The following is a 27,568-nucleotide window of genomic DNA, read 5'->3' as shown; positions in this document are numbered from 1 at the left end:
TGAACTTTAGATTGACACATTCACTTATAAGGGGTTCTATAATGCTTTTGGTAGTTTAGGACACCCAAAGTTGGCCTCATATGCCATAATGAAGCCTATCTTTAGTAGATTTTAATATGTAGGGGGAAGACAAACCTTATCAACAAGGGGAACACATAATGAAGCTTTTCTTTAGTAGATTGTAATATTGGGAGCATGTAGGGGGAAGACAAACCTTATCAACAAAGGGAACACAAGCTATGTTTAGAGCTTTATGAGATTCTCTATAGTTTGGGATAAAATTGCAAAAAATAGAAGAAGCGAACACCACTTTTTAGAGGTTTTAAATTTAATAAAAGGCCAAGAAAAGTAAGAAATATAATAATGTAGAACATTTGGGTTAATGTCTCTCGAAGGGTAGTAAAACTGTGTGAATATCATCTAGCCTCTATGTAGGTATTTAACCGTTGACCTTTTTATAAGGTTCCTCCTTTGTTACTCAAGTACTTGGTTGGGCTCAAATTAGACCTGTACGTGTGAAAGATATGCATATTTTAGGGCAAATCTTTTTCCAATAAGGACATTAATCATAGCCCAACCAAGACATCAATTAGGATGAGATTAGAACATTAATTATTAGCCCAACCATTTTGAAAACCTCTTCAGATTCTAATATTACCCTCATAGTTTTCTCCTTCCTAGTAACACTTTTTGAGAGGAGAAGAGGCTTGGTTAGCACGTGAAAAATTCAATATGATATCCCTATGTTAAGTACCTTGTACTAAGCCCTATGTTACATGTACCTGGTACTAATCCCTATGTTAAGTACCTTGTACTAAGCCCTATGTTACATGTACCTGGTACTAATCCCTATGATATCCCTATGTTAGTACCTTGTACTTAGTACCTTGTACTAAGCCCTATGTTACATGTACCTGGTACTAATCCCTATGATATCCCTATGTTACGTACATGTTACTAATCCTCAAGATCAGTAGCCTAATTTGGCAAGGTTTGGGTAGCCCTCGGATTAGTAGAAAGCCAACTAATACCAGTGGTTAAGGTTATTATTAATTATCCAAATACTAAAAATAGCATCTATTTTTGCTCGCAAATTCCAAACTTGTGATTGAAATAATTAAGGGAGTGAAGCTAGACAACCTTAGATCGACTAAGCTTAGACTGATTTTTATGTTGTGCAAATAAAAATTTAAGCATACGATTCAAGGTTTAAGTAGAAAGTCATGAGGTGGATTCCAGCAAAAAGTTGTAGGTAGAGAGAGAGAGAGAGAGAGAGAGAGAGAGAGAGAGAGAGAGAGAGAGAGAGAGAGAGAGAGAGAGGAATAGAGTGGGGTGCCAAGGAACCTTATGGTGTTAAGTAATTGGTATGTTATAAATAACCTTATGCGTAACCTGAGGTGTTAATTAACTGGCCTAGCCCTTTTTTGTATATATCGATAATTATAAATAACAGATCTATTTTTCTTGCTAACAAAAAAAAAGAACAATTCAAACTTGAAAGAAATGTACCATGTATGTGTTTCATAGAAAACAATTTTCTCAATACATCATAAAACTTATGACAGTTAAAATTTACATTTAAAAAAAAGTTACAAATAGTTTAGAGCCCTATCTTGCTCAGGGGTTGTAAATTGTAGGGATAAGAGGCTTTTCCCACGGCCAGGTAATTGCGCCGTGTATGATGTCAGCAAACTTGGCCATAGCAATTCCTAATTATGCGAATTTCAGAAGAGTTAGAAAACTTTGTTCAATTAGCTATTTGAAATCAAAGATTTCTTATATGAGAAATTAGAATGTGAGGAGAATGTCTTGTTTTAATTCACATTGAATACTCACATCCCCCCATTAAGAGTGTTTGGTAAAGGTTTTATTGTACCCATACATATATCCCCTTGACATCTCACTCAACCTGAACATGCTTTTTTTAATAATTGCACTATTAATGCCACTTTAGTGGTGGCAAGTTTCCCTTTGGAGTGAGGATTCGTCGAGAGTTTAGATGGCTGAGGCGGGCCGTTAGCATCGGCTTTGAGCAAGATTATTTACAGAGGGGCGAGATTTGAACCCATCACCTAGGGACACTCAAACTCCTTCGTTACCAAAAGAGAGTAGGATACTTTCAAATTTTCAGCCAAAGCCAAAAAAAGGATAATTATTGAGAAAATAGATTTTTTTTTAAAGAAATAAAGAGAGAGATTATGTGAGCATATAATGTGCAGACCCTTCTAGGCGAGTGAAGTCATGGGAAAGCATGCATGTAAATGTTAACGTGATGGATGGAATTACCTTTCTATCCGCTCTGGAATCATGAAGGACATCTCAGAGATCTTGGGCTGCGTGAGGTTGAGGCAGAGACAGAGACACAGAAAGAGAGAGAGAGAGAGAGAGAGAGAGAGAGAGAGAGGAGAGAGATACTGTCTGAGAGGGGCTCGAGAAAGCTTTGAGAACTTTGCAGAGGAAATATATATATATATAATAATAATAATAAAGATTTGAATAATTTAAACTTTGCAGGATAAATAATAATTGCAGTATGAATAATTGAGGGTTTTGTGGCCGTTGGACAGTAATCTCTCGTCGTTCTCTTTCCTTCGGAGTTTCATATGGTTCACGGGGAGATGAAAAGTCGGGGGTGTATGGTTCCTCTGCGCTCTCTCTCTCTATATGGTTCCTCTGCGCTCTCTCTCTCTCTCTCTTTCGCTCTCTCTATATGGAACCTCCAGCTCCAAGGCCCACTGTCATCTCCGTGCTTTGTTGTCTGTGGCTTTTACCACATGTAACCGTTTGAATTTGCGCTCTCTCTCTCTCTCTCTCTCTCTCTCTCTCTCTCACACACACACTCTCTCTCTCTCTCCACATTCTCTCTCTCTCTCTCTCTCTCTCTCGCACACACACATTCTCTCTCTCCCTCTCTCATTGTCTACCCGCTCCCTCTACCTTCTGCATCATTCTTTGTCGCCCATTACTGAAGCTTCTTCTTCCAATGGAGCTTTCATCAGCCCCTCTCGCCCTCCTCATTCTCCTTACCCTTGCAGCCCCAGGTATCCCCCCACCTCCCCCTCCTCTCTCTCTCTCTATCACTCACACACACACACACACACACTTGTTAGTAGAGTGTAATCATCTGTCGTTGGACTCCCTCTAAGCTGCTTGCATGTTGTTGTCGAGCTTTGCTTTGGTCTGTCAATGGGCATTTTACAAGTTTTGGTCTGCCCGAACTGCTTGCTTTCAACGTGTGTCAAATTATAAAAGCAATATATTGCCTTGTGTAGACTATGTACCAATTTTAAGGCTTCACATGCCTTGTGTATGTAGAAGAATAAGGGAAACTTTCTGGGTAAGAAGCCTTAAAATTGGTACATAGTCTCCTGTAGCGTGTAAGAATTCACTTCTAATCATTTGCCTTTGGCATGGTTGCAGTCATAGTGCATGCAGGGAGTATCGGCTTCTGCTATGGGAGGAACGCCGACAACCTTCCGTCGCCACGATCAGTAGCTCAGCTCCTCGTAAAGGAGACCATCACCAAGGTTAGAATCTATGACTACAATGCATCTGTCATTCAAGCATTTGCTGGCTCAAACATAGAGCTCATCATCACTATCCCAAATGAGGAGCTGTCCAACTTCCAATCCGAGCAACCAGCTGATGAGTGGGTAAACAGTAATCTGGTCCCCCTTCTACAATCTGTTAAAATCACAGTGGTCACAGTTGGAGTAGAGGTACCCACTCTAAGCCCTGATTTAGGTCCCCTAGTTCTACCAGCCATGCAAAACATACACACAGGACTAACCAAGGCCAACCTCTCTGACCAAATAAAGGTCTCAACTGCCCATTCTATGGGCATTTTGAAAACTTCATTCCCGCCATCCACGGGTGCATTCAATGATAGCCTTGCAACCTCTTTTGTAAGCCCCATACTTGATTTCCTGAAGGCAACTGGGTCTTTCTACATGGTCAATGCATACCCATATCATGCCTACATGTCAAAGACAGGTGATGTGGCTTTGGATTATGCTCTTTTTGAGCCCAAGGATGTGGTGGTAGACCCGAATACCAACTTATCTTATTATGGTCTGCTAATGGCCCAAGTGGATGCGGTTTATTTTGCCATGGAAGCAATGGGCCATGGTGAGCTGAGGGTTTTAGTGAGTGAGACTGGATGGCCAACACAAGGGGATTCGGACGAGGAGGCTGCCAATGTGCAGAATGCTGCCACATACAACAACAACCTTATCGAGCTTGTGCAGAACAACACGGGGACGCCTCACAAGACTGGGCAGCCTTTGGATGCATACATCTTCTCCATCTTCGATGAGGATAAGAAGCCCGGGAAAAGCTCGGAGCGCCATTGGGGCGTGTTCGATGTGACGGAGAACAGTCTCTACTATCTAGATCTCACAAACTCTCGAAGTGGGTCTCCTCGGAGCTTCAATGGAACAGGGAGCACTTGGTGTGTTGCTCTGCCCAGTGCAAGCAATGATAGCCTGGAAAGTGGCTTGAATTATGCCTGCGGGCAGGGGAATGTAGATTGTGGGCCCATTCAGCAGGGTCGGCCGTGCTTCAACCCTGATACATTCGTCAATCATGCATCTTATGCATACAATAGCTACTATCAAAGGAGTGGAGACAACACTGCAGCTTGTGACTTTGGAGGGACTGCTATGATCACCACTGCAAATCCAAGTAAGAGAAGCTACATTTCAATGAAACTTACATTATAGATTTGTACTGCATCTGCATGTGTGGAGCATGCGTGTGCGCATGTGCATGTGTAGATGTATGTGTGGCACATGCATGTGCATGTGTGAATGTATAGATACTCAGACACATTTATGTGTAGCGCACGTGCATGTGTGTATGTAAAGATATTTACACATACCCGTGTATCTGTGGTATGTGTGATGCATCAACGCGCATGTGTGTAGGAATAGATGTGTCCCTGTATGTATTGTACTTCATACATGTATGTGCATGTGTTTACGTCTACATCTGTACTCAGAAATGTATATGTGTGATGCATTGATGCAATCATGTGTACGAATAGATGTGTATCTGTATGTTTAGATGTTTGCATCAGTCTAGTTGCACATGCACACATGCAAATGCATGCAGCACACATACACATGTACTGTGCATACATAACATGTGTATTATGTACACATCTACACATACATGCACCACGCATCCACATATACTGTGCATCCATACACATTGTACATGCATGCGCCACACGTGCATGTGTGTCATGCATCCATGCACCATGCATCCACATATACTGTGCATCCATACACACATTGTACATGCATGCGCCACACATGCGCGTGTGTCATGAACACATGCATACATGCACCACGCATCCACATATACTGTGCATCCATACATGCACGTGTGTCATGAACACATGCATACATGTACACGCATGTGCACATGTGAAGTAGTTTCTGATGATTAAAAAATTCCTGGTTTTGGTTGAATTGTGTTCAGGTTATGGGTCATGTATATTCGCTGCAGAGTAAGTTTTTCAGCACTAAGAAACTACTGTAATGACAAGAATGAAAGAGAGATGTTCTATTTTATTAAAGAAAAATTGTGTCAGCGTGCATTTTTTTAATTTAATGGACATGCAAGATGACCCTTTATTATGGTCTTGTGACAGTGCGGTGTCATCCTCTGCGAGCATGAATGGAACCATGTCGTCATCATCATGGAGAAGCACTCCTAGGCATGGGATGGTGGGCATGTGGGTCATGCTCCCTGTGGTCTTCTTCTTACTATAATACACTTGATAAATAGCATGGGGGAGACCACATGCATGCGCCACACACAAACGTGTGGTCTTCTCTCTCTCTCTCCCCATTCTTTTTTAACTCCTCTCTTTTTTTGAGTGTCGCGTGAACCCATTCTTATGTGAAGTGCTTCACAATTTTGTACACCCATTCCTTCGATTAATGTGCACATTAAGTTGAAACCTTAGCAGTCCTTGGATTTACTTCAATTTACTGTGTGAATATATATATATATATAAAAGCAGAAAATTAACCCCCCAAGTAAAACTAGGTAGAGCAAATTATAATATTCGAAAAAAGATTTAAGGAACGCCTAGCGCTAAGTTTTTTTTTTTTTTTGTTGCGCAATTAACTAATGCAAATTAAAAGGGTTAAACGCACTACTCCCCCTTGCCAGTATTATTTCATGTATCCTAGTATTTTTTGAAAAGTTTGAAATTTGTTTAATTCACACGTGTGACACACACAGGTAAACAATGAAGAGATCCAATTTTTGTGTAATCTGTTTAATTTACACACGTGTGGGCAAAGTTTTGAACGCTGTTTTCTAGTCAACGGCAAATTTTTAAAAAAAATTTGAGCTTAAACGGTAAATATTAAACGTGTGGATAAAGCCGACTAAAGTTATTCAATTTCAGCATCAAAGTCAATTTGTAAACAAACCAAATAATTAAAAAACTTGTCGTCGAGTCTGTAACTATACATAATTTGTAAACACAAATTGGGAATAATACATAATCTATTTACATTGTGTCACAATTCAAATCCCTCAAGGGCAAGATAGATTTGTTCCTTCCTTGGATATGATTTTGATTTTAAGTAGCTTTCAATTTGAAATAATTGAAGACTACATTTATATGAGGCTAATGAATTACACACACATCAAGTTGAGCGTCACTATGAAGCTTATAAGATCTTGTTAGTGGTTTCTTGCTCGAGTAGCTTAGCTTAGCTCATTATCTCCCACCCTACCCAAGAGGTCATGGTCAAGCCTTGACACCATAGGGTAGTGTGAGAGTGGTGGAGTCTCTAGCTCGGCCACATCCCCTCAAAAGGGGGCTTTCGACTGAAAAAAATGTGGAGGATCTTGCCTTGACACTTGACACCGTAGGTTTGTGTGTGAGTGGTGGAGTCTCTAGCTCGGCCACATCCCCTCAAAAGGAGGCTTTCGAAAGAAAAAAACGTGGAGGATCTTGGCCAACCCAACTAAGATATGCATGTTCTTGGAACGCAATCATGTACAAATTATGTCTAGACACCAATCCCAAACTCCTTGGTCCATTAGCTTACAAAATGTTAGGTGCAGTCAACTTGGAAAACACTTTGATTAGAAGGATCACCTTCCCACTTGCAAAATTTGGATATTATAGTGGAAAGCATACAACTATGTAATGCCTGTATATGTGCACAATCCTAAGTCCCTTGCTCCAATGGTTTTCAAAATGTTAAGAAGCAATGAACTTAAGGAAATACTTTGTTTGGGATGGTTATTTCCAGTTGCCAAATTATGTATGGACACCAATCCTAAGCTCCTTGATCCATAAGATGCAATCAACTTAGAAAACACTCCAACAAAAAGGGGTTTATTCCACTTACAAAATTTGGGTATAAAAGACTAAAAGTATATAGTTATCCATAATATGCTAAGGTGCAATCAACTTAGAAAACACTACGACGGAGAGGATTTTCTTCCACTTATGAAATTTGGGTATAAAAGAGCAAAGCATATAGCTATGTAATTTTTATATATAACACAATCCTAAGCTCAAAGAAAGCTCTATACAAGCCAAAAGTGTTTGTTAGGACCTTTACACTTTGAGAAGAATTTCTAGTTCTCAAACACAAAACTTAGATCATAGCATAGACTAGCATAAATTCAAAGTATAAATCTTACATAAACAAAATTAAATAAACAAGAGAGCTATAAATTAGGAAAGAGATCACTGTTGACACAAGATTGGGCTGAATCACCCTTGGATGAGTGTGGCCCTTGTACCATTCACCCATATTTTTATATATTTATTATTGAGGTTGAATTCACAGAATATTATATATATTGCCATGTTGTGTATTTATGGATTCTTAAAAGAATTCATGGAATATTTTGTTTCCAGGTTTTTATGTTATGAATTCTCCTAGAGAGGCTTAGATTGGGACATCTTTTTAAATCCGAGCGACCATAGCTTACTTTACATGTACACAGGTGAATCCGTACATGCATGGAAAGTATTGGTTGCATCGGCTTACTTTACATGTACACAGGTGAATCCATAAATATGTGGAAAGTATTGGTTACATCGGCTTATCGATATGAAATTTTATATGGATGTTTATTTTTAATCAATTAATTTATTAATTGATTAGCTTAGTTGATGCAAGATCATTGGACCAGATAATGGAGGCAAGCTAGTGTTGGTCAAGAATATCTTGAGATGATCAATTTTGAATATCGACAAATATTTTATTTATTGCAATCACTATTATGGTTTCATGTCAACCTCCCACAACTGTGGTATCAAAGCCAAGAGTGATTGCAATTGAAGCAGTGAAGAGTTAGTGGATAAAGAAGTGGAAGAGCTTGGCCAAAGGTAAATTTTTTCATACAAAGTATACAAAGCTTAAGGTTTTTCAAGAAAAGCACATTTCTGTCCAATGGGTATAAAAAGCCATAAATCTATTAGCAATGGTCCATCCAAGGTGGAAACTCACTTGTCCATTTTGAAAACCACCTACCAAGGCTACTTCAAATCCAAAAGCAGGTTTTATGTTTTCAAATCCTCTTCCCGATCGGCCACCACTGAGGAGATCCCAGAACCACTTTCTGTTAAGCCTTTGGCTTCACTTCATATTCTCCTTCTCCTCAATGGCGTTGGGCAATTAAAAATTCATCGTAAGTTACTTTTTATATCTGTGCTACACGATTTGTCTTCTTTTCCAAGTTTGGCTTAGTAAGACTTCCAAGTTTTAGAATTAAAGCATTTAAACATTTTAATTATTTTTAAAGCATTTAAACATTTTAATTTTTTTTTAATTATTCCCCCGTCTTTTTCCAAGTTTGGCTTGGTAAGACTTCCAAGCTTTAGAATTAAAGCATTTAAACATTTTAATTTTTTTTTAATTATTCCCCTCGCTCGTAGCCGTCCCGTCTTCACCTTTCTCTCTGCCTCTCTCTTTGCAACCAGCTACCGCTACCGTCGCTTCTCTCATCGTCTTTCTCTAATCTTGCACAAAAAGCTTTAAGTAATCAAAGCTTCTTTTTAACGAAAATAAAGAGAACATTTGAGACTGCGCTATCGTCTCTTCTTCTTTTTCATCTTCTCCAACCCGTTCCATTTTCGCAGTGGCTCTCACCTTGTTATGGTTAGGCTAGCTAAAGCATAGCTTAGCTATTTTATAAACTAATAAATAACGCTTTAAAAAAAATCTAAAGCTTCCATTCAAAAGATTTACATTTTAAAGCTTTAAAACAATGGAAACACAGCCTAGTGGTAAGGTGTTGAAGTTCTATGCATGAGGTGCTAGTTCAAAACCTGCTGGGCTGTTGTTGACGGCCGCATGAAAAAGCACACATGCACACAAGCACAAAGATCCTAAAGAAAAACCTTTATACTCTACAAACTTTAAAAGCTTTAAAGCTTTCCATTTCACAAAGACTTTCAACATTCATAAATCTTAAAGCCTCGTCAACATTCTCAAAATTTTTCTTTCAATTTTCTAGAATCTCAATTTATTTGATCTTCCCATAGCTTTCGCCCTTTTTACACAAAAATTCCTCAACATTTTTTTTCGAAGTTTCCACGACAAATTGGATACAGTCTCGACAACTTACACGTGCCAAATAAAATTGAGGTAGTATTATTTTACATTTCTTTTACCACTAACATATTTTGACTTTCTTTTTGTCAGCACAATTAGTAGCATTCACAATGACTAATCCAAATCTGCAAAATCCACGACAGCTACTTGAACTACTACAACTTATGGCTGCATACCTGCATCTCGCATACATTTCTACAGGCAATGCATATCTATTCTAGGCATTATTCCATATATTTAATGACAAACCCAGAGGACGAATGGATAAGAAATCTAGGCAAATGATTACGAATCATGTTATATATTAATACCCATAGGCAACATGCACATATTTTTTCGAAACATTTAGTTTTGTCAACTTATGGTGGAACAATACGGAATTATTCGTGTGTAAAGAATAGAAGACAATACCACTATATACCGTGAAAATTTTCTTGATCACTTATGTTTCCTACAATCAATCCTTCCCCCTGAAAAGATCTTTGTGACCATGGAAACGAATGTTTTTAGAGGATTGTAGACTTATTTTATTATCCATAACCTATGTCACATCATAACACTTTACTCTGACTATATAATATTTTGTAAACTCTTTACTGAATATATTCATTCGTAACTTTTTCTTTTAAGACTAAATTAGACAAGAATAAAGGTAATGTTTATCATCGATATCTAGTCAAGTATAAGGACACCCTATCAAAGATTCTCAATGGCTACCTGATTATGCCCTCGCCACATATCCATCCTAGATTACATCTTATAGGGATAAGTTAGCCCATGATTATTATTGATGATTTTGTGATAACTGAGGATAGTTGCTTATCACCCCCGAGACATATTATTGAGGATGAATTCATGGAATATTATATATATTCCCATGTTCTATATTTATGGATTCTTAAAAGAATTCATGGAATATTTTATTCTCAGGTTTTTATGTTATTAATTCTCCTAGACGGGTTTAGATTGGGTCGCCTTTTTAAATCCAGGATGATCGTAGCTTACTTTACGCGTATGCGGGTGAATTCGTACATGCGTGGGAAGTATTGGTTGCATTGTCTTATCGATATAAAATTTCATATGGATATTTATTTTTAATCAATTAATTTATTAATTGATTGGGCTTAGTTGATGCAAGTGCAGATCATTGGATCGGATAATGGAGGCAAGATGGTATTGGTCAAGAATACCTTGAGATAATGAATTTTTGATATCAACAAGTAATATTTAATTTTGTGACGACAAGTGCCATTAATTTAATTGGACACTATTCATATTTATTAACAATCTGTATATGTTAATTGGGACATGTGAAAGATCCCTTGTGCATACTTTATTTTTCAAGACATGCACTTTTATAAGGTTCAAGGCTCACACCTATTTTTAAAAGAAGCCTAGTTTGTACCTTACTTTTGAAGAATACCAATCTTGAAGAAGTATATATTTTTGTAAAGCATACTATTTTTAGCCCCAAAAGCTACTCATGAAATATATTTAAGTATACCAAGAAGAAGCCTGGGCTCACTCTGCCTAGGGCAAAGACCTTAGCATTGTGTATAGTGCAAAGACCTTAGCATTGTGTATAGTGGTTTTGCTTTGTTGCCTAACTATATTTGAGGTATTAAATGATGCCCCGGTGGATTGTAATACCACGTCATTCCAAAAAGGTGACGGCTTTCCCACCAGTGTAGAACCAGGCGGTCAACAGTCGTGTCCGTCTCCCTTCAGTTATCTGTTGTTTTAAAGCGCAGTTTTAATGGCGATTTCCTCTTCTTTCTGTTGTGGCTCGGCTTCTTGGAGTCCTTTGATTGATTGATGGCCGGACTGGACGAGAAGCTATTTTTTTTTCTCTTTTTTTTAAATAGCGTGTAGTTTTAATGGCAATTTCTTTTTATTCTTCTTGTTTTTTTTTTTTTGGTTTACTAGCGAGCACTGGCCTGTGGTGGCCATGTAATTGTAATTTGTAAGGTTAAAAAATAAAAAGATTGATGGCCTCGGACGAGAAGATTTTTTTTTCTCCTTTTTTTTTTGGTTCAATAGCAAGCAGTTTTGCGCAGTTTTAATGGCGATTTTTTTTAATTCTTCTTGTTTCTTTTTGTTTAATACCGAGCACCCTGTGGTGGCCACGTAATTGTAAGGTTAATAATTTTATAACGTAGATTTGAAGGGCTCTTAATTTGCTGTATTTCGGTGTCTGCTGGCGAACTTGGCGTTTTGTAGAAGGGAATATTTTATTCAAGTCTCAATGTTTAATCTAATGGACGTTAATACGCTTTTTTGTGCTTTTTGGTGTGCTTGTGTCGTGTGATGTGGTTGTCCACATAAGAGTCCTTCAAATCAACGTTTATGTTTATTTTGTGCTTTCTTCATGCGGTTGTGTCATCTGATGTGGTTGTCCACGTAGATTTGAAGGTTTTTTATTTCTTTGTGGAAATTAAGGGTCTAAATTAAAGCAGTCACTAATCCTTTTTGTTGTCACTGCCTTGCTATTAAAGCTTTTAACTTTGTACTATTGTTTATAGAGTCTACAACTGTGATCTAAAGGATAGCGTAGTTGGGGTCAAGTCTATATAGGTTGTGATGCCACAACCATTTTCGATTAAGTTGAAGTATGTGTTGCTAAGTGTTTCTTTAACTATGTTGCTAAGTCTATTGCATTTGTAGTACTATTCAAAGCATGTTAACAACAGTGTGGTGTAATAACATAGCAAAGTGAAATTGAGGCCATTGTTTGAGAGTGGGTTAGTTTTAGATTTAGACTTGTGGTTGTTCTTGGGAAAATAGATTGAATCTCTTAGGTTAAGGAAGTGTAGCTTGTCAACACTAATACCTCAACACTAAGTACAAGATTTAGACTTGTGGTTGTTCTTGGGAAAATAGATTGAATCTCTTAGGTTAAGGAAGTGTAGCTTGTCAACACTAACACCTCAACACTAAGTACAAGATCGGCACAAATGACTCCCCCGTTGTTGATCCTGTCTTCATCGGGTAGGCTATGCAAGCGCACTTGGGTTCCAAGCTCTATTTCCAGGGCTCTTTTTGCACTGCGGAAAGAGAAGCCACAACCTAGTTGCTTCTTGTATCTCATACTTCAACTTTGTTTTAAGATAATTAAAGTCATTTATTCTTGTGTTTTATCTTCGTGTAGTCTTAAGTGTCAAGAGTAAGTTAGGTATCAAGTTTATTCTTATGTTTTATCTTTGTGTAGTCTTAAGTGTCAACAGTAAGTTAGGTATCAAGTTTATTCTTGTATTTTATCTTCATGTAGTCTTAAGTGTCAACAGTAAGTTAGGTATCAAGTTTATTCTTAGCTTTATGTTGATTTAGAGGCATGCCAACATTTAGTCTTATGTTTCTAACTTGATTTTGCAGTGAATCAGTCGTAGCTTTTTCTTGTGGTAGCTACCATCTGTGATGTACCTCCATCATCTACTTTGCAAATTGTAGAAGTTGGTGCATCCTCGTCTCCACTCAAGGCTATACCTGAGAGTAATAGTCCAAGTAATTTTACTATTTCTCCATCACATGTGTCTTATCTTTTAGAAGTTGGCACATCTTCATCTCGTAAGGCTATACCTAAATCCTTTGGTCCTTCTTTGCCTACTAGCATACCTCTACCTAAGGCAAATCCTAATCTTTCTGTAGTGCCATTTTCTCAAGAAAAACCCTATACGCTTCTTATCTCTGATATCTTAGAAAGTAGTGCTCACTTTGTTTTTGAGGGCAAGGTCCTAAATTGCTACGGCACTTACAAACAAAGTGTTCAAGAAGCTAAGTATACTTGTTATTTTAAGCTTGATCTTGTAGACAAGGCTAGTGTAGACACTATTACACTCATAATACCTGATGCATACATCTCGCATCACATAGACAAGCTTTAGGTAGATGACTACATCAAAATTGAAGGTGCATGCATTAAGCGCAAAAACAAGGTTGATGGTGGGACGTCCTTGTTTTCATTGTACTTATATGCTACCACCCTAATTATCAAAGCCTAAGGTTAGGTCTTTCTTAGAGACGAGGCCCAAGGATTGTATTCTAGTGATACTAGCCACTATCAAAGTACACTTGCATTTGTTGTTGTTAGTGTCACCAATGCACAAAAACAATCAAGGGGTGTTTTGGAAGAGCTTGTGGTTTGCTGATGGTCCAACATCTAGCGAGCGAGCAATAGTGAGTTTCGTTTTATAGCTTTTTAAAGTTGATGTATGCTTTGTTGTGAATTTCTTGTTGTGGCTAGTCTCAAAGTTTATTTTTTTCTTTTTAATTGTGGTTTCAAAAGTGTGCAGGTTGAAAAAGGCTTTATATGGTTTAAAGTAAGCTCCACGAGCTTGGTATAAAAAGATACATGCACATTTGACTGTACATGGTTTTCAGAATAGTCTAATAGAAAGCACTTTGTATATTAAACGTGTGGATGATGTACATCTAATCATTGCTCTCTATGTCGATGACATGCTGTTCATAGGACCAAATGAGAGTCATATTGCTGATTTTAAGACTGGTTTGAATGCCTCTTTTGAGATATCAGATTTGGGGCATTTGCATCATTATTTGGGGATACAATTTAAGCAGTGTGATGGAGGTATTGCTTTGTGTCAGACAAAGTATATTGAGACATTGTTGCGGAGATTTGGCCTTGAAGACTGCAAGCCTATTGCTACTCCAATAGAGACAAGTTTGAAGTTGAGTCTTCATGATGCTGGAGATCACTTTGATGTCACACTCTATCAGACAGCTGTTGGTTGCCTCATTTATGTATGCATTACGAGGTCAGACATTCAGTTTGTAGTCTCACAGGTGAGCAAGTTTATGCATAGCCCAAGGTCTCAGCATTGGAAGGCACTTAAACGCATCTTTCGCTACTTGAGTGGCACCATACATCTTGGGCTGTTTTATCCCAAGGGGGGATCGTTGCCACCAGCTTTACATGCTTTTTCGGACTTAGATTGGGCTGGTTGCTATGACACAAGAGTGTCCACAAGTGGGTTTTGTTTCATGCTCGGTAGCTTATGCATATCTTGGTTGACTGTGGCCACTTCTAGTTGTGAAGCTGAGTACAGGGCAGCTTTCACAGCTACGGTTGAGTGTGTGTGGCTCAGACGGCTTATGGTGGCTGCTTGGGTGTTAGACAGGAGTCTGCCACCTCTATCTACACTGACAGTCAGAGCACATTGGCAGTTGCGAGAAACCCAGTTTTTCATGCTCGCACAAAGCACATTGAGGTGCATTATCACTATGTCAGGGAGAGACTCTCAGCAGGAGAGATCAGCTTGGCATATGTGCCAACACAGGACAACCTCGTCGATCTTTTCACAAAGGCGCTTCCTCGTCGTGAGAAATTTGAAGCTTTCCGCAAAGCTTTGGACTTGCTCCCCTTTGTGGACTGATCTACTTCGGGCATGGCACTTCCCTATACATGAGTGCCAGCTCTCGTTCACACCATCACTCCCAGGGGGGATTTGTTGCCATATATATATAAGCAGTGATGTGTGAACACACTTAGGACCGCCGGGACACTTTTTCCCTCTTTAGGAGGTTTTTTCCCCCGGCTTGTATATACACCCATTATTCTAGGGCTAACTTATCTTTGTACATTGACACAATCTAATACACTGTGTGTTGTGTGCATTCTTGCTTCTTCTTCTCCAAGCTTTGTGTGCTTTTTTGCAACCCTAATTCCAACAGAAAACACATGGACTCTTTTTCCAAAGTAACTGTCTTTTCCAAAAAACACGAGTGCTCATTTCTCAAGGACATTCATTAGCATTAAAATTTCCTAACTACCAATTACAAACAGCTATTTTTTTGAACATCGAGGCTAATTAAGCTATTTTTTTGAACATCGAGGCTAATTATTTCTTATCTTTGTGTCGAATCATCTAGCCTATTTAAACCCCAACAGATTTGGCTTTATGTTTTTTTTTGGTATTCTCTACATTCCCAACAATGGTACTAGCGGCTTAACAACACATTGTTAGCATAACCTTGCTAACACAGGGTGGAAAACGCATGCTCCTACACACATAGCCATGGAGTACACATGTACACATGAGCATGGAGTAAGAGACATGGATCAAGAACAAGAAAAAGATACAAGAAAAACATTATAGTGTATTCCATTTTTCAATTTGCATACAAGAGGAGTTTTATATATCCATCTAACCATGTGACTCTTGGGATACCATGTGGCTATTAGGCTCCCATAACCTCCACAAGATCCTAGCTCCCCACTAGCCCTCTTGTAACAACTTCTTGTTGAGAAATGTAATGCCAAAGAGCCCAAGGAAAATATGGAGTGAGTGTGAGAAGCCACATCACGTAGTGAGAATCATCCCACATGCAAGAGAAAGGCCAAGTTATACTCTCCTCATATAAAAGGAGGACATTTCAAGCATTGGAGTATAAGCACAACATCTCAAGTCTTTTTATGAGTACATGTTTCCATCATGTAACCTAACTGAACTTGAGTCTAAACTTAATTAGCACACACTCATCACAATAAGTCTTGTTAATTTTTATCCACCTTAGCTTAGTGTTGTCATTAGTGTAGAATTAGTACATGATTAGGTAGATGTTTTATGAGTAGGAGAGCTTTATCCATCATTCTCAACATGGTATCAGAGCCTAGGTTTAGCTCTCTTAGTTTATGTTCAATTCATTAGGAAGAGATTAAGGACTCCATTAGTAAAAGTGTTTGATTAGGATTTGGATTAGATATTCCTCAACCTTCTTTATTTAAAATTTTTTAGGGTTTCTCAGTTTGCTTTTCCTTTCCACACGAATAGCTCTCACATATGTATACAAATCCTAGGTGATCATCCTTGAAATGATATGATTCCTTAATGAAGATCTGTAACTTGGTTGAACACTACAACATCATCTGTTTGACACTATTACACACGCTGTCGTTTATTAGTGCAAGATGGGCACTTGTATTGCTTAATATGCTCGACTTTGGCAGGCGTGATCTTCATACACTTACTATGGAACCATCTCTCACATAAATCACAACAAATCCTCAACTCATCTAGGCAATATTTCTCACCGCAGCTAGGAAGATTGGAGTGCTTATTGACTACGACACCAAGTAGGAGATTCTGACCGTCCACTTCCAGAACGTGAGCACCAACTGCAAACCGAACAAGAAGAAGTCGAAGCTCTTCCATTCTTGCCCTGGCATCAATCTCGCCGACTACATGAAGGAGAAGTCCTATACTTTCATGCCAAGGGGCTTAGTATGTAGACAATGAGGAAGGTTGTTGGCGCCAAAGCAGTAAGCGGCCGTCAAACGGAAGAAAAGCAGCCAAAGGAAGGTGGCCAACAAAGAACCGCATGAGTGCATGATAAGAGCGCAGGCTACAGCAAGGCATTTTTATCTCAGACCCAGCACAACAGATAAAAGGTGGATAGTGCATCGCACTCCAGCAGCAAGTATAAGGTTTTTAAAATTTTAAAACTTAAAATAAAAATACAAATATACAAATATCATTTAGTGTTATCCTCTTATGTCTCATAAGAGGCTGCTCTCATGGGAACCAAAGCAACAATGTCAATGAGCTTTATTTTTACATCCTATTAGCACAACTAGATTATGGTGGCTTGGCCACTAAGGAAATGTTCATAACATTTAAGATTTTGAAATTTTGTGTTCAAAGGGAAGGATTACTTCAAGAGTGTGTGCATAAAAACCTTGTAAGCGGCCAAATGAGGACGCAACCAAAAATCCTCACACTACCCCCATCTCTTAAACAAAAACGTGTTTGGTAAAAAATCCTGAGTAGCCCAAAGATTTGGCACCAAGGGGGGGCATTGAGAAATGTGGTGCCAAAGAGCACAAGGAAAATATGGAGTGAGTGTGAGAAGCCACATCACCTAGTGAGAATTATCCCACATGCAAGAGAAAGGCTAAGTTGTACTCTCCTCATATAAAAGGAGGACATTTCAAGCATTGGAATATAAGCACAACATCTCAAGTCTTTTTATGAGTACATGTTTCCATCATGTAACCTAACTGAACTTGAGTCTAAACTTAATTAGCACACACTCATTACAATGAGTCTTGTTCATTTTTATCCACCTTAGATTAGTGTTGTTATTAGTGTAGGATTAGTGCATGATTAGGTAGATGTTTTTTGAGTAGGAGAGCTTGATCCATCATTCTCAATACTTCTTGATATGACATCTTTTAATGACCAAATTCCACAACTCATTAACCTACGCTAATGCTAGTAATGCTAGGGAGTGTTCACACCCAAGCTAATGCCAAAATGCTAGGGGGTGTTCACAACTGTCAACACCTCTCTTCCCCTTTGTTTAATTAGGGGTGTACTATCTCCTCTATCAATGCCAATTACATCATGAAAATGTGTGAATAAGTGGTTGCTAGAAGGTACAATGCAAGACATTTCAAGTCATATAATATAATCATGTAAGAACCATATAAAATTGATGGTAGACTAGAGAGATGGTGGGAATCTTGTACATGGGCGCTCAAGTGTGCTACCATCTGTGTCAATGTAGCCACCTACTTCTTCTCCATGTGTCCGGGAAGTTAGCTTTATATCTGGAAGTCTAGGAAGTTTTTTTCTACTTTGGATGTCCACAAAGTGATTCCTCCCTTGGGTCCTAAAATTACAACACCCAACAAGTAAATCCATTCTAGAAATCATTACATCATTTTCTCATGCTTTTAACATTTTCATTTTGGTTTACATTCTATTTTGATTGGACTTATAGGCGACTCTGTAGGGACCTCGTTGGACCTCTCCTCTCCAGCCCTCATACCTCATTCTTGGACTTATAGGTGACTCGGTAGGGACCTCGTTGGGCCTCTCCTCCGGCCCTCATGCCTCATTCTTAGACTTATAGGTGACTCGGTAGGGACCTTGTTGGGTCTCTCCTCCGGCCCTCATGCCTCCTTCTTGGACTTACAGGCAACTCAGTAGGGACCTTGTTGGGCCTCTCCTTTGACCCTCATGTTGCATTCTTTTTGTTGTTTTTTATTCATACAATATTTCAAGGCAACGTACAATAATTAATGTATTTACAATTGGCCAATTACTCACCATCTATGTCCATTAGGTTGTCCACCCCGAGTTTCCCATAGAGGTGAAGGATACACTCTATGTACTCCATGCAATAGGCATAACTGAGTTGGATTATCAAACATAACATGTAGTATGCCATATGTGTGCCCTCTCTCCCATTATAGTCTTAGAAGAAGGCAAGATCCCAGGACCTCTGTCAAAAAGAAGTAGTAGATGCACCCCCTTGATATCCAATTTAAATAGCATGATCCTCTAGACACAGAGTCGACATTGACAAAGCCATTAGGATCATGGAATAGTGGTAGCACCTAAAACCTACCTTTATACTTTAGTAGGATCACTGATCTTGCCTCGATATATGCCTCATCAAACTTTATCTGAAACAGAAGTTCAATCAATGGTCCAGATCTCATTACAAGAAAGGGACCGAGGGGGATAAAAAATACCACAAGCTGGGTATCCCCAATAACACATGACCTCATGGGTGAGCAACCTATGTGGTGGTGACCCTACCTTCTCCAAGTCAAGTGTGTGGAAGGCAACCCTACCCTCTACCTATGTGGAAGGAGTATTGTTGCTATGCTCCAAGAAGGTACCTACAACCCTTTTTCTTAGGGTGTACATTTTAAAATATCTTAACCTAGATGTGACCTAGCCACCACTGAAGGCCTAGAAAAATAAAATCACACTCTGAGTTGTTAGTCCCCTACCCCACCACTCTATTTTATTTGACAATGTAAGACCTATTTTTTGAGAGGTAGAGCGACTTACTTGGGACCTCCCCTACATTATCTCATTGATTAGCTATCCCAGTATAGCAGTTCCCTAATGCTCAACTAGAAATAATCCCGTCTTGCTGAGAAACGTATGTGATTCCTCCTCTAAGAACCTAAAATTTCTATCCTTGGGAATTACCCATGTTTCCCTTCCCTAGAGTTCCTCGATCCATTGGTTAACCTAGTCCTATCTGATCACCATGGGTCTAATCATCCACCCAACCACTCAATTTATGATCTAGTTGTTAGGTTGTGCTTGGGGATCACACCCCCAAGCCCCCTAGCTAGCTCCTGGGTATTAAGAACTCATGCACACTTTAAAATGCAAGCATACCCACCTCCTACATTTTTAAAACAAGACGTATGATCCCTATTTGCCTGTTAAATAGGTACACTTAGATCCATTACAACAAAATTCCTTCAAACAAAAACATCATAAACACAATCCAACATAGCCTAGAATTACCCACCCAAGCTACTTGAGAATTACCCATTCGAGTTCAACATCCATATAGCCTAGGAATTAGCCATCGTTATAGCGTGGGAATTGGCCATCTAGGTAACTTGGGAATTGCCCATCCGAGTTTAACATCCTCATAACCTAGGAACAACTATCCAAGTTACTCGAGGATTACCCATTCTTGCGAATTTACCACCCGACCGAATCACAACAAGTGACAAAACAACGTATCCCACCACAACACAATTCATAAATCATTTTCAAACAATTGTACTAATAGTTTTATCCTACTAATCCTCTATAAATAGGACAAGGTAACTTGACCTTTCTATAGGGGTCTCTACTATGGCCCATATACTCCAATTCACCCTTCTCATCCTTTTAAAGGATTCAATAACGTTACTTTTCTCTCTTCTAGAGTCATTCTTTTATGATACCATCATAATTCCTCAATCACCCCAAAGGACTCTATTCCATTTTTCTTTCTATTTATATCATGTGAAGCTTCCCAAGAAATTGCATCAATCATTCTTAACATCATCAAGAATTGATCATTTTCAATTAGATATAACATTTTCCCTTTCCTTTTCTAGATAGAAGTCTTACTAATGATAAGGGTTCCATTCTTTCCCATTTTTCCATAATCATGGCATGTAGCTATATTCACAACATTATCGGGATCAATCCCTTCTTTGAGGACTACCCTGTTCCCATTACTTTTCCTCATCTCAGTTTAGTCCTTTTCAAAGGCTTTCTTGATGGCATAGCCTCATCCCTTTTCCTTGGAACACTTAAGCTAGAGTTTCCCTTATTCTAGTTTACAAGATCTCATTTCCTTGAAATCCTTTTTCCTTTTAAGTGGTTTGAGTTCCGATCCAAGATCAAGGATTAAGGATTTAATTCAGTCATTTATCTCTAAAAATTTCAACATAATATCTTTTTAAAAATTTATTTCTTAGGTCTCTCATAAAAGTTCTCAACGATTTTTCTAGAATACTTAGACCATTAATATCTCTTTCCGAAGTTATGACCATACAAAGGGTTGTCTAGTTAAATAGCATAGGTCTTTGTGTGCGAGCTTCTAACCATTCTTGTCTCCTTTTACCAATGAATTTCTTATGCATCGGATTTAGGAAAAGAAAACAATTTTACTTACTCTTGCAAACTGAGAGAGAGAGAGACAGAGACAGAGACAGAGAGAGAGAGAGAGAGAGAGATGTACATGTGTGGATATAATGTGTACATGCATTTCTTATGCATCAGATTTAGGAAAAGAACACGATTTTACTTACTCTTGCAAACTTCTAGAGAGAGAGAGTGAGAGAGAGTGAGAGTGAATATAATGTGTATATGCATGCATGTGAATACACATTACTCCCAACTTGTTCCTTCTCTAATGACATGGGTGGGCATAATGTGTATTTGCATTCATGTATGCATGTTCACACACACACACACACACACACACACACACACACACACACATGCACGCATGTATGCATGCACACAAGAATGTATGCACGTAGTGCATACATGCATGCACACATACTCTCTCTCTCTCTCTCTCTCTCACACACACACACACACACACACACACACACACACTAACACACTCTCACTTACTCAATCACCATTGACACGCACACACTCACTCAAACTCTCTCACACACAAACACACTCACTCACTTTCATAGCTACAAATATCCATGTCCTTGAAGACTTTTTTTACTAGGAGGTGATGAATGATAGTAATTTGAGATGTCTATGGTATTGAAATGCATGAAGGTATGCCATGCATCTATGGTATTAACATGTATGTGAAGGTTAGGAATAAAGAGAGATAGTAGGGAGAGGGAGGGGATACTATCACATGCATCTATGGTATAAACATGTATGTAGAGGGTTAGGAAGAGAGAGAGAGAGAGAGAGAGAGAGAGAGAGAGATAAAAGGGAAAGGGCACAAAGATTGCAAGCTACGAGATTTAAAAGGGGCCCATCCATTTGAGGTGGCTTGCCTATAGAATTTAGTGGGATGCATGCTATGAAGCTTCTTCCCCATTCCATTGAGGAAGTGGATGCCACTAAGCTTCTCCCCACCACCATTGAGCAAGTAATAGGTAGCATATATGGTGTAGACATATTTAGAAATCACTTCTAAAGTTCAAGTAAAAAGAAACACAATCATCACAAGGGTGTGAACAAGATAAAGTAATCGTTGTGTACAGTGACTAATAATAATGTTTTTTTTATCATGAATGCTTATAACCTAATAATAGTGATTTATAAAAAATGAGATGGTTTTTTTTTTGAAGAAGGTAAAGTAAATGGTTTGTGTATAATGGCTAAATAGCAATGTTTCATGTGCCAAGGCTTTTTTAACATTATGAATGACCATAACGTATAGATATTTATAAAAAATGAGGTGGTAATCTATATTAAGAGAACATGAATGATGTCCACTTTAATCGCCTCTACTAGTAGTTAAATATTTTAGATATTACTCTAATTCTATGGAAATTATGTAGTAAGATAAATAGTGATGGATGCCATCATTATATATAGTTTTGCATACGCATGCGAGAGAGAGAGAGAGAGAGAGAGAGAGAGAGAGAGAGAGAGAGAGAGAGAGAGAGAGAGAGAGAGAGAGAGAGAGAGTTATAAGTTTTAACAATCACCAAGATGGAGATAAGGAGCATAATTGGTCGAAAACACATAGAGGGTCGATAAATACACGTTTTTTCAACCCCATATACTTTACTAAGATTATATACCTTGTATATAACTATGAATACTACTATGTTTACTTTAATAAGTAAAGGGATTTCATAAATCCAAGCCTATTGTGCACAAATTAAAAGTCTGGAAAAGGCACATCTCAATTTACTTTTCGACCACCATCACACAACTTTTATGAGTGAGAGTACCTCCATCGATTTTGATGAGAGGTGAAATGCATGTGCCAAGAAGCAAGGTAGTTTCAAGGCCATGTCAAGGATAATTTCACATGGACGTGTTGAATACAAATCATGATCACAAACATGACAAAAAGTAAAGAGAAAGTGGAACTCCACTATAGTAAAAAAGAGAGGCTACAAAATACTTGGAGGGTGGGAAACTTTTCACAAATTAAGAATATAATATATCCATTAGAAACTTCTTCTTCTTTTTTTAAAGAAAAGTTCTTGATATTTTGTACCTTGTGTTGGAAATTCCTTTAGAGATATATGCAAAGAATTATGATTTAGAGAAAATCTTTAGTTAGGGATGTATCATTAATCTAGTCAAAATGAACAAGTAAACTCTTTTGGAAAAAAAAATGGCTTGTTTTTCATAGCTTGTTGAATTGAAGGATGAATGGAAAGGAGTGAGTTGAAAGAAATCAACCAAAAAAATTAAATATAGAAAAAATAATTTAAAAAAAAGGAGAAAGGAAAGGGAGCACATGAAAGGGTCATTGAAAAGGGGCATGATTCTAGCCTTTATATTATGTGTGTTTCTGAGCTCCTCCTAGCATTCAAAACCACATTTGAAGCCTCTTAAGAGTGAATTGGTCCTAGCTTTCAATAATATCACTAAACTAAGCCCTTAATCAAGATGTCTTGGCAAAGCTATGTGGATGAGCACCTTCTTTGCCAGCTCTCGGGTGGACACTGCCTCTCCTCTGCTGCAATAGTTGGGCTTGAAGGTAGCGTGTGGGCACAAAGTGAGAAGTTTCCTGAGGTAATAGATCTATTAACTCTCCATTGTTGCATCATTAATTAACGCCAATCTTCTTGCTTAATTGGAAATTAATCGTGTATGGAGCTTAGATTTCTAGACGTGTTTGCAGATTGGATGTTACTAACCTGCAGGCTAGTGCAATCTAATGCAACAAGCTAGGAAGAGCTTTGGATTAATGCATCGATCTGGCTAGGGAATGGGTAGTTTAATTTGATGATAATTAAGTTCAGTTTGATAATCCGATCTGGTTAGGGAATGGGTAGTTTAATTTGATGATAATTAAGCTCGATTTGGCAAGTTGATGGAATAATTAAGGATCGTAGAACTGGTAATGGTGGGTGGTTAACAGGAGCTTCATGAGTTGATGAACATGCAGGTAAAGGCGGAGGAGATTACTGGTATTATAAATGCGTTCACTGATCCGAGCACTTTAGCGCAAAGTGGGTTGTACCTCGGAGGCACAAAATTCATGCTGATCCAAGGTGAACCTGGGGCTGTGCTCCGTGGGAAGAAGGTCGATCGATCTCTGCTTTGCCTGCATGCACAGAGTTTAAATCTAATCACATCTAATTAGAGCTAATTAGAGCTAGTCTATCTACATGTAATCAAGCCCACTCACGCATTAACTGCAACTGTGCACAGTACTCGCTGTTGAAATGATTCTCGATCTGGTTAATACAGCCTTACTCGCATCTAATTAGAGCTATTCCATTTAGATGTAATCAAGCCCACTCATGCATTAACTGCAACTGTGCACCGTAATGATTGTGGATCCCGTCAATAGAGCCTTAATCACATCTAATTAGATGTAATCAAGCCCACTCATGCATTAACAACTGTGCGCAGTGATGAAATGCTTGCCGATCCCATTAGTAGAGCCTTAATTACATGTTTCCCACTGATGGATTAGTGTAAAATGCTTGTCGATCCCATTAATAGAGCCTTAATTACATGTTTCCCATTGCTTGTTTGTGTTAATCAGGGCCCTGGCGGGGTTACAATCAAGAAAACTAATCTGGCTTTGGTGATCGGCATCTATGATCAGCCAGTGACTCCTCCAGAGTGCAACATAGTTGTGGAAAAGCTGGCTGATTACCTCATTGATCAGCAATACTAAGGGCCACCCATGCTTACAATTTATAGAAAACTTTTGTATCAAGTTTTTTTTAATTAATAAATTTGGCACATAAATAAATAATTATAATGTCCTCCTCCTCACCTTTGTTTTTTAAATATACATGTGTTCCCTTTGTTTCCACTTTGACATTAGAGTGCATTAAAAAAAGGCAATTATTTTCACCAAGTTGAGCCAACTATTTTCAAATCTATATAGTGAATGTGGATAAGTAGATTGCACTTATGACTTAACCCCTACCCCCCCCACCCCCTTTAAATATAATTGAGAATAATTAAGTATAATTAAGTATAATTGACAGCATTATCTCCTTTACCACAATGAATTTGTCTAAGGTAATGGGTTGTATAACGATGGGTCGCTAGCCTGCACATGCCTCTCTCTCCATCCAATGGGTCTTGGCATCCTAGAAAAATGGGATCCAAATCCTTCGTCCATCATTGATTCCTCACTAGAGTAAAAGATCTCAATGTGCTTGGCCTTGGCAGTAAATATGGACTATAGGTAAGAAAAATACTAGATAGGTAGTTGAGGGTATGTTTTTGAGAATAATAGCAAGTCATATATGTTATTATCATTTGTTGTGCATAGGTATGTCTATCGTCATGCATATGGGCATCCATTTCTGTGTGTTGGAAAGGCAAGAGACATTTTGGGCCGCTAGACAATAGTAGACCAAATAATTTTTATAAGAGAGAGGGGGATTTCTCTATTACATAGTAGCCATTTTCTTGAAGGGTGAAGCTAGGATTTTTCGCCATGGGGATTAAATGTTGATCTTAAAAAAGAAGAAGGCATTTTTGGCTTTTAGACTTTACAACACACACACACACACACACACACACACACACACACACACACACACACACACACACACACACACACACACACACACACACACACAAACACACACACACACACACACACACACACACACACACGAACCCACACACATTCAAATAAATTCCTTCTAATGACACACACGCATATTCAAAGAAATTCCTTCTAATGAAATTCTCTCAACACATTATAATAGTTATTCAAATATATCAAGTAATTTTGGAAAGTATATTTTTTAAAGGTCATCATATTTAGACAATTTTTTAGTAAAGTTTAAGATTTTTATTGAAGCCAACTTGAATAATTTTTTAAGCATATTACAAAAATTCTTCTAGATGTCACTTGGCATTTCATCAATTGAAGATAAGCATTTCTTTGTACTTATCCTCGAAACAAGGATATTATAATGTTATTAATCATTTTCAGTACTTTTGAAAAAGGCAAGTTTTCTACATTCAATTCTTTTTAAACTCTTAGCATGTGGTGTAAATCCGTATGCATAGATTGAGATTATATGTTGAGGCATTGTCTAGAGCCTATGCTCTGACACCATGTAAATGTAACTTGTGCATGAACACAAACAATAAGATTTTTCACAAGGTAAATAACTTAAAGCAAGAAGAGAGATGGAGAACAATACTGAATTACTATTACAAATTGAATAATTGATGCTCGTGTGCTCCGACAAATTGAATTACAAATTGTATGCCCACTCTTGTGCTCCAACAAATTAAATTACAAACTATTGACGTATGCCATTCTTGTGATCCAACAAGGAGCTTTGATGGGGATCTAGGTAGACTTTGAGGAAGAGGATGACATGCACTAGAAAGGGTGCACAAATAGACTAGTTTTTCACACGGCCATGAACATCTTGAGATATTCACGTCAAAAAATGTCATCATCTTGAAGAAAAAAACATGCTAGAATGGTTCACTAATGCATAAGAAGATGAGATCAAGGTTAATAGTGCCATTCCTGATAACTTCCACTGACGTGTGAAAAACCTGAAAGTTTTTAATGACGTGAATATCTCGAGATATTCATCTCAAAAAATTTAGCATTTAAAGACAAAAAAATATTAGAATGTTCTAGTAAGTCAAAAGAAGATGCAATCAGTGTGTAAATTGTCTTTTTTATAATCTTTCTGACATGAAAACTAGTTTGGTTTTTCACGACGTAAATATCTTGAGATATTCATGTCTAAAATTTTATTTTATCTTGTCAATATTTATGCATATTAGTAGTACAAAAATCAATCGGATGATGAGTAAAAGATAATGAGCAAAAGTTAGTAGATCATGAAATTTTTAAGATTTTTATAACGTTAAAAACCAAGGTGGCTTTTCATGCATGACTCGTTGGAGAAATTCACGTCGACTAAAAGTTAGTATTATGATAGAGAATGGCATTGTTGAATGTAATGAGGTTAGAGAAAATAACAGATATGAGAATTGAATATTTCATTTCCTAAGACTTAAGCTTAGCATGAAAAACCAGTATGGTTTTTCATGGCCATGAATATCTTGAGATATTCATACCAAAATTGTGGTCACCAAAATGAATGAGTACATAGCTACAATGAAGATGTGAATGTGCAAGTACATGTGTTTCCCTCATAATTGGGAAAGGTCATTCTAGCTTGAAAAACAAGCTTGGTTTTCAACCGCGTGAAAAACAAGCCTAGTTTTAGACTAGTTTTTCACGCACCTTAGATATCCAAGTTTGCAATTCTTTCGGGGGGGTGAAGGAGAGTGTAAGTTAAAGGAAGGGACATGAAAAACAAGCTTGGTTTTTCACAGCGTGAAAAACAAGCCTAGTTTTAGACTAGACAAGATGACTTTTAGAACTTAGTTTTAGGGTTTCCTTCCCTCTGATGTGTGCGGCCAAGAAAGTTTGTGATATGTAAGTTGGAGGAAGGAGAGTGTAAGTTTGTGATATGTAAGTTGGAGGTGAAGTAGAGTGTAAGTTGGAGGAAGGAGAGT

The 27,568-nt window shown here is 38.0% G+C and overlaps 2 protein-coding genes across 2 annotated transcripts; both read left to right on the top strand.

Moving 5' to 3' along the window:
- Nucleotides 1-2,773: 2,773 nt before the first annotated feature.
- LOC147623955 (glucan endo-1,3-beta-glucosidase 13-like) lies at nucleotides 2,774-5,975 on the top strand. The gene is made up of 4 exons (XM_086820604.1): nucleotides 2,774-3,041; nucleotides 3,421-4,683; nucleotides 5,485-5,512; nucleotides 5,657-5,975. The coding sequence occupies exons 1-4, from the start codon at nucleotides 2,984-2,986 to the stop codon at nucleotides 5,775-5,777; spliced, it is 1,470 nt and encodes a 489-aa protein (XP_086676730.1). The 5' UTR covers nucleotides 2,774-2,983; the 3' UTR covers nucleotides 5,778-5,975.
- A 17,398-nt stretch (nucleotides 5,976-23,373) lies between these two features.
- LOC147623954 (profilin-2-like) lies at nucleotides 23,374-24,806 on the top strand. The gene is made up of 3 exons (XM_086820603.1): nucleotides 23,374-23,608; nucleotides 23,985-24,122; nucleotides 24,591-24,806. Exons 1-3 carry the CDS (start codon nucleotides 23,483-23,485, stop codon nucleotides 24,723-24,725), a joined length of 399 nt encoding a protein of 132 aa, XP_086676729.1. The 5' UTR covers nucleotides 23,374-23,482; the 3' UTR covers nucleotides 24,726-24,806.
- Nucleotides 24,807-27,568: the final 2,762 nt, after the last annotated feature.

This window comes from Cibotium barometz, chromosome 26 (assembly GCF_041138505.1).
Source record: "Cibotium barometz isolate CiBa-2024 chromosome 26, ASM4113850v1, whole genome shotgun sequence".
Classification (NCBI taxonomy): Eukaryota; Viridiplantae; Streptophyta; class Polypodiopsida; order Cyatheales; family Cibotiaceae; genus Cibotium; species Cibotium barometz.
Note: the sequence above shows the minus strand (reverse complement) of the source record. Positions and strands in the feature narration are given on the sequence as shown.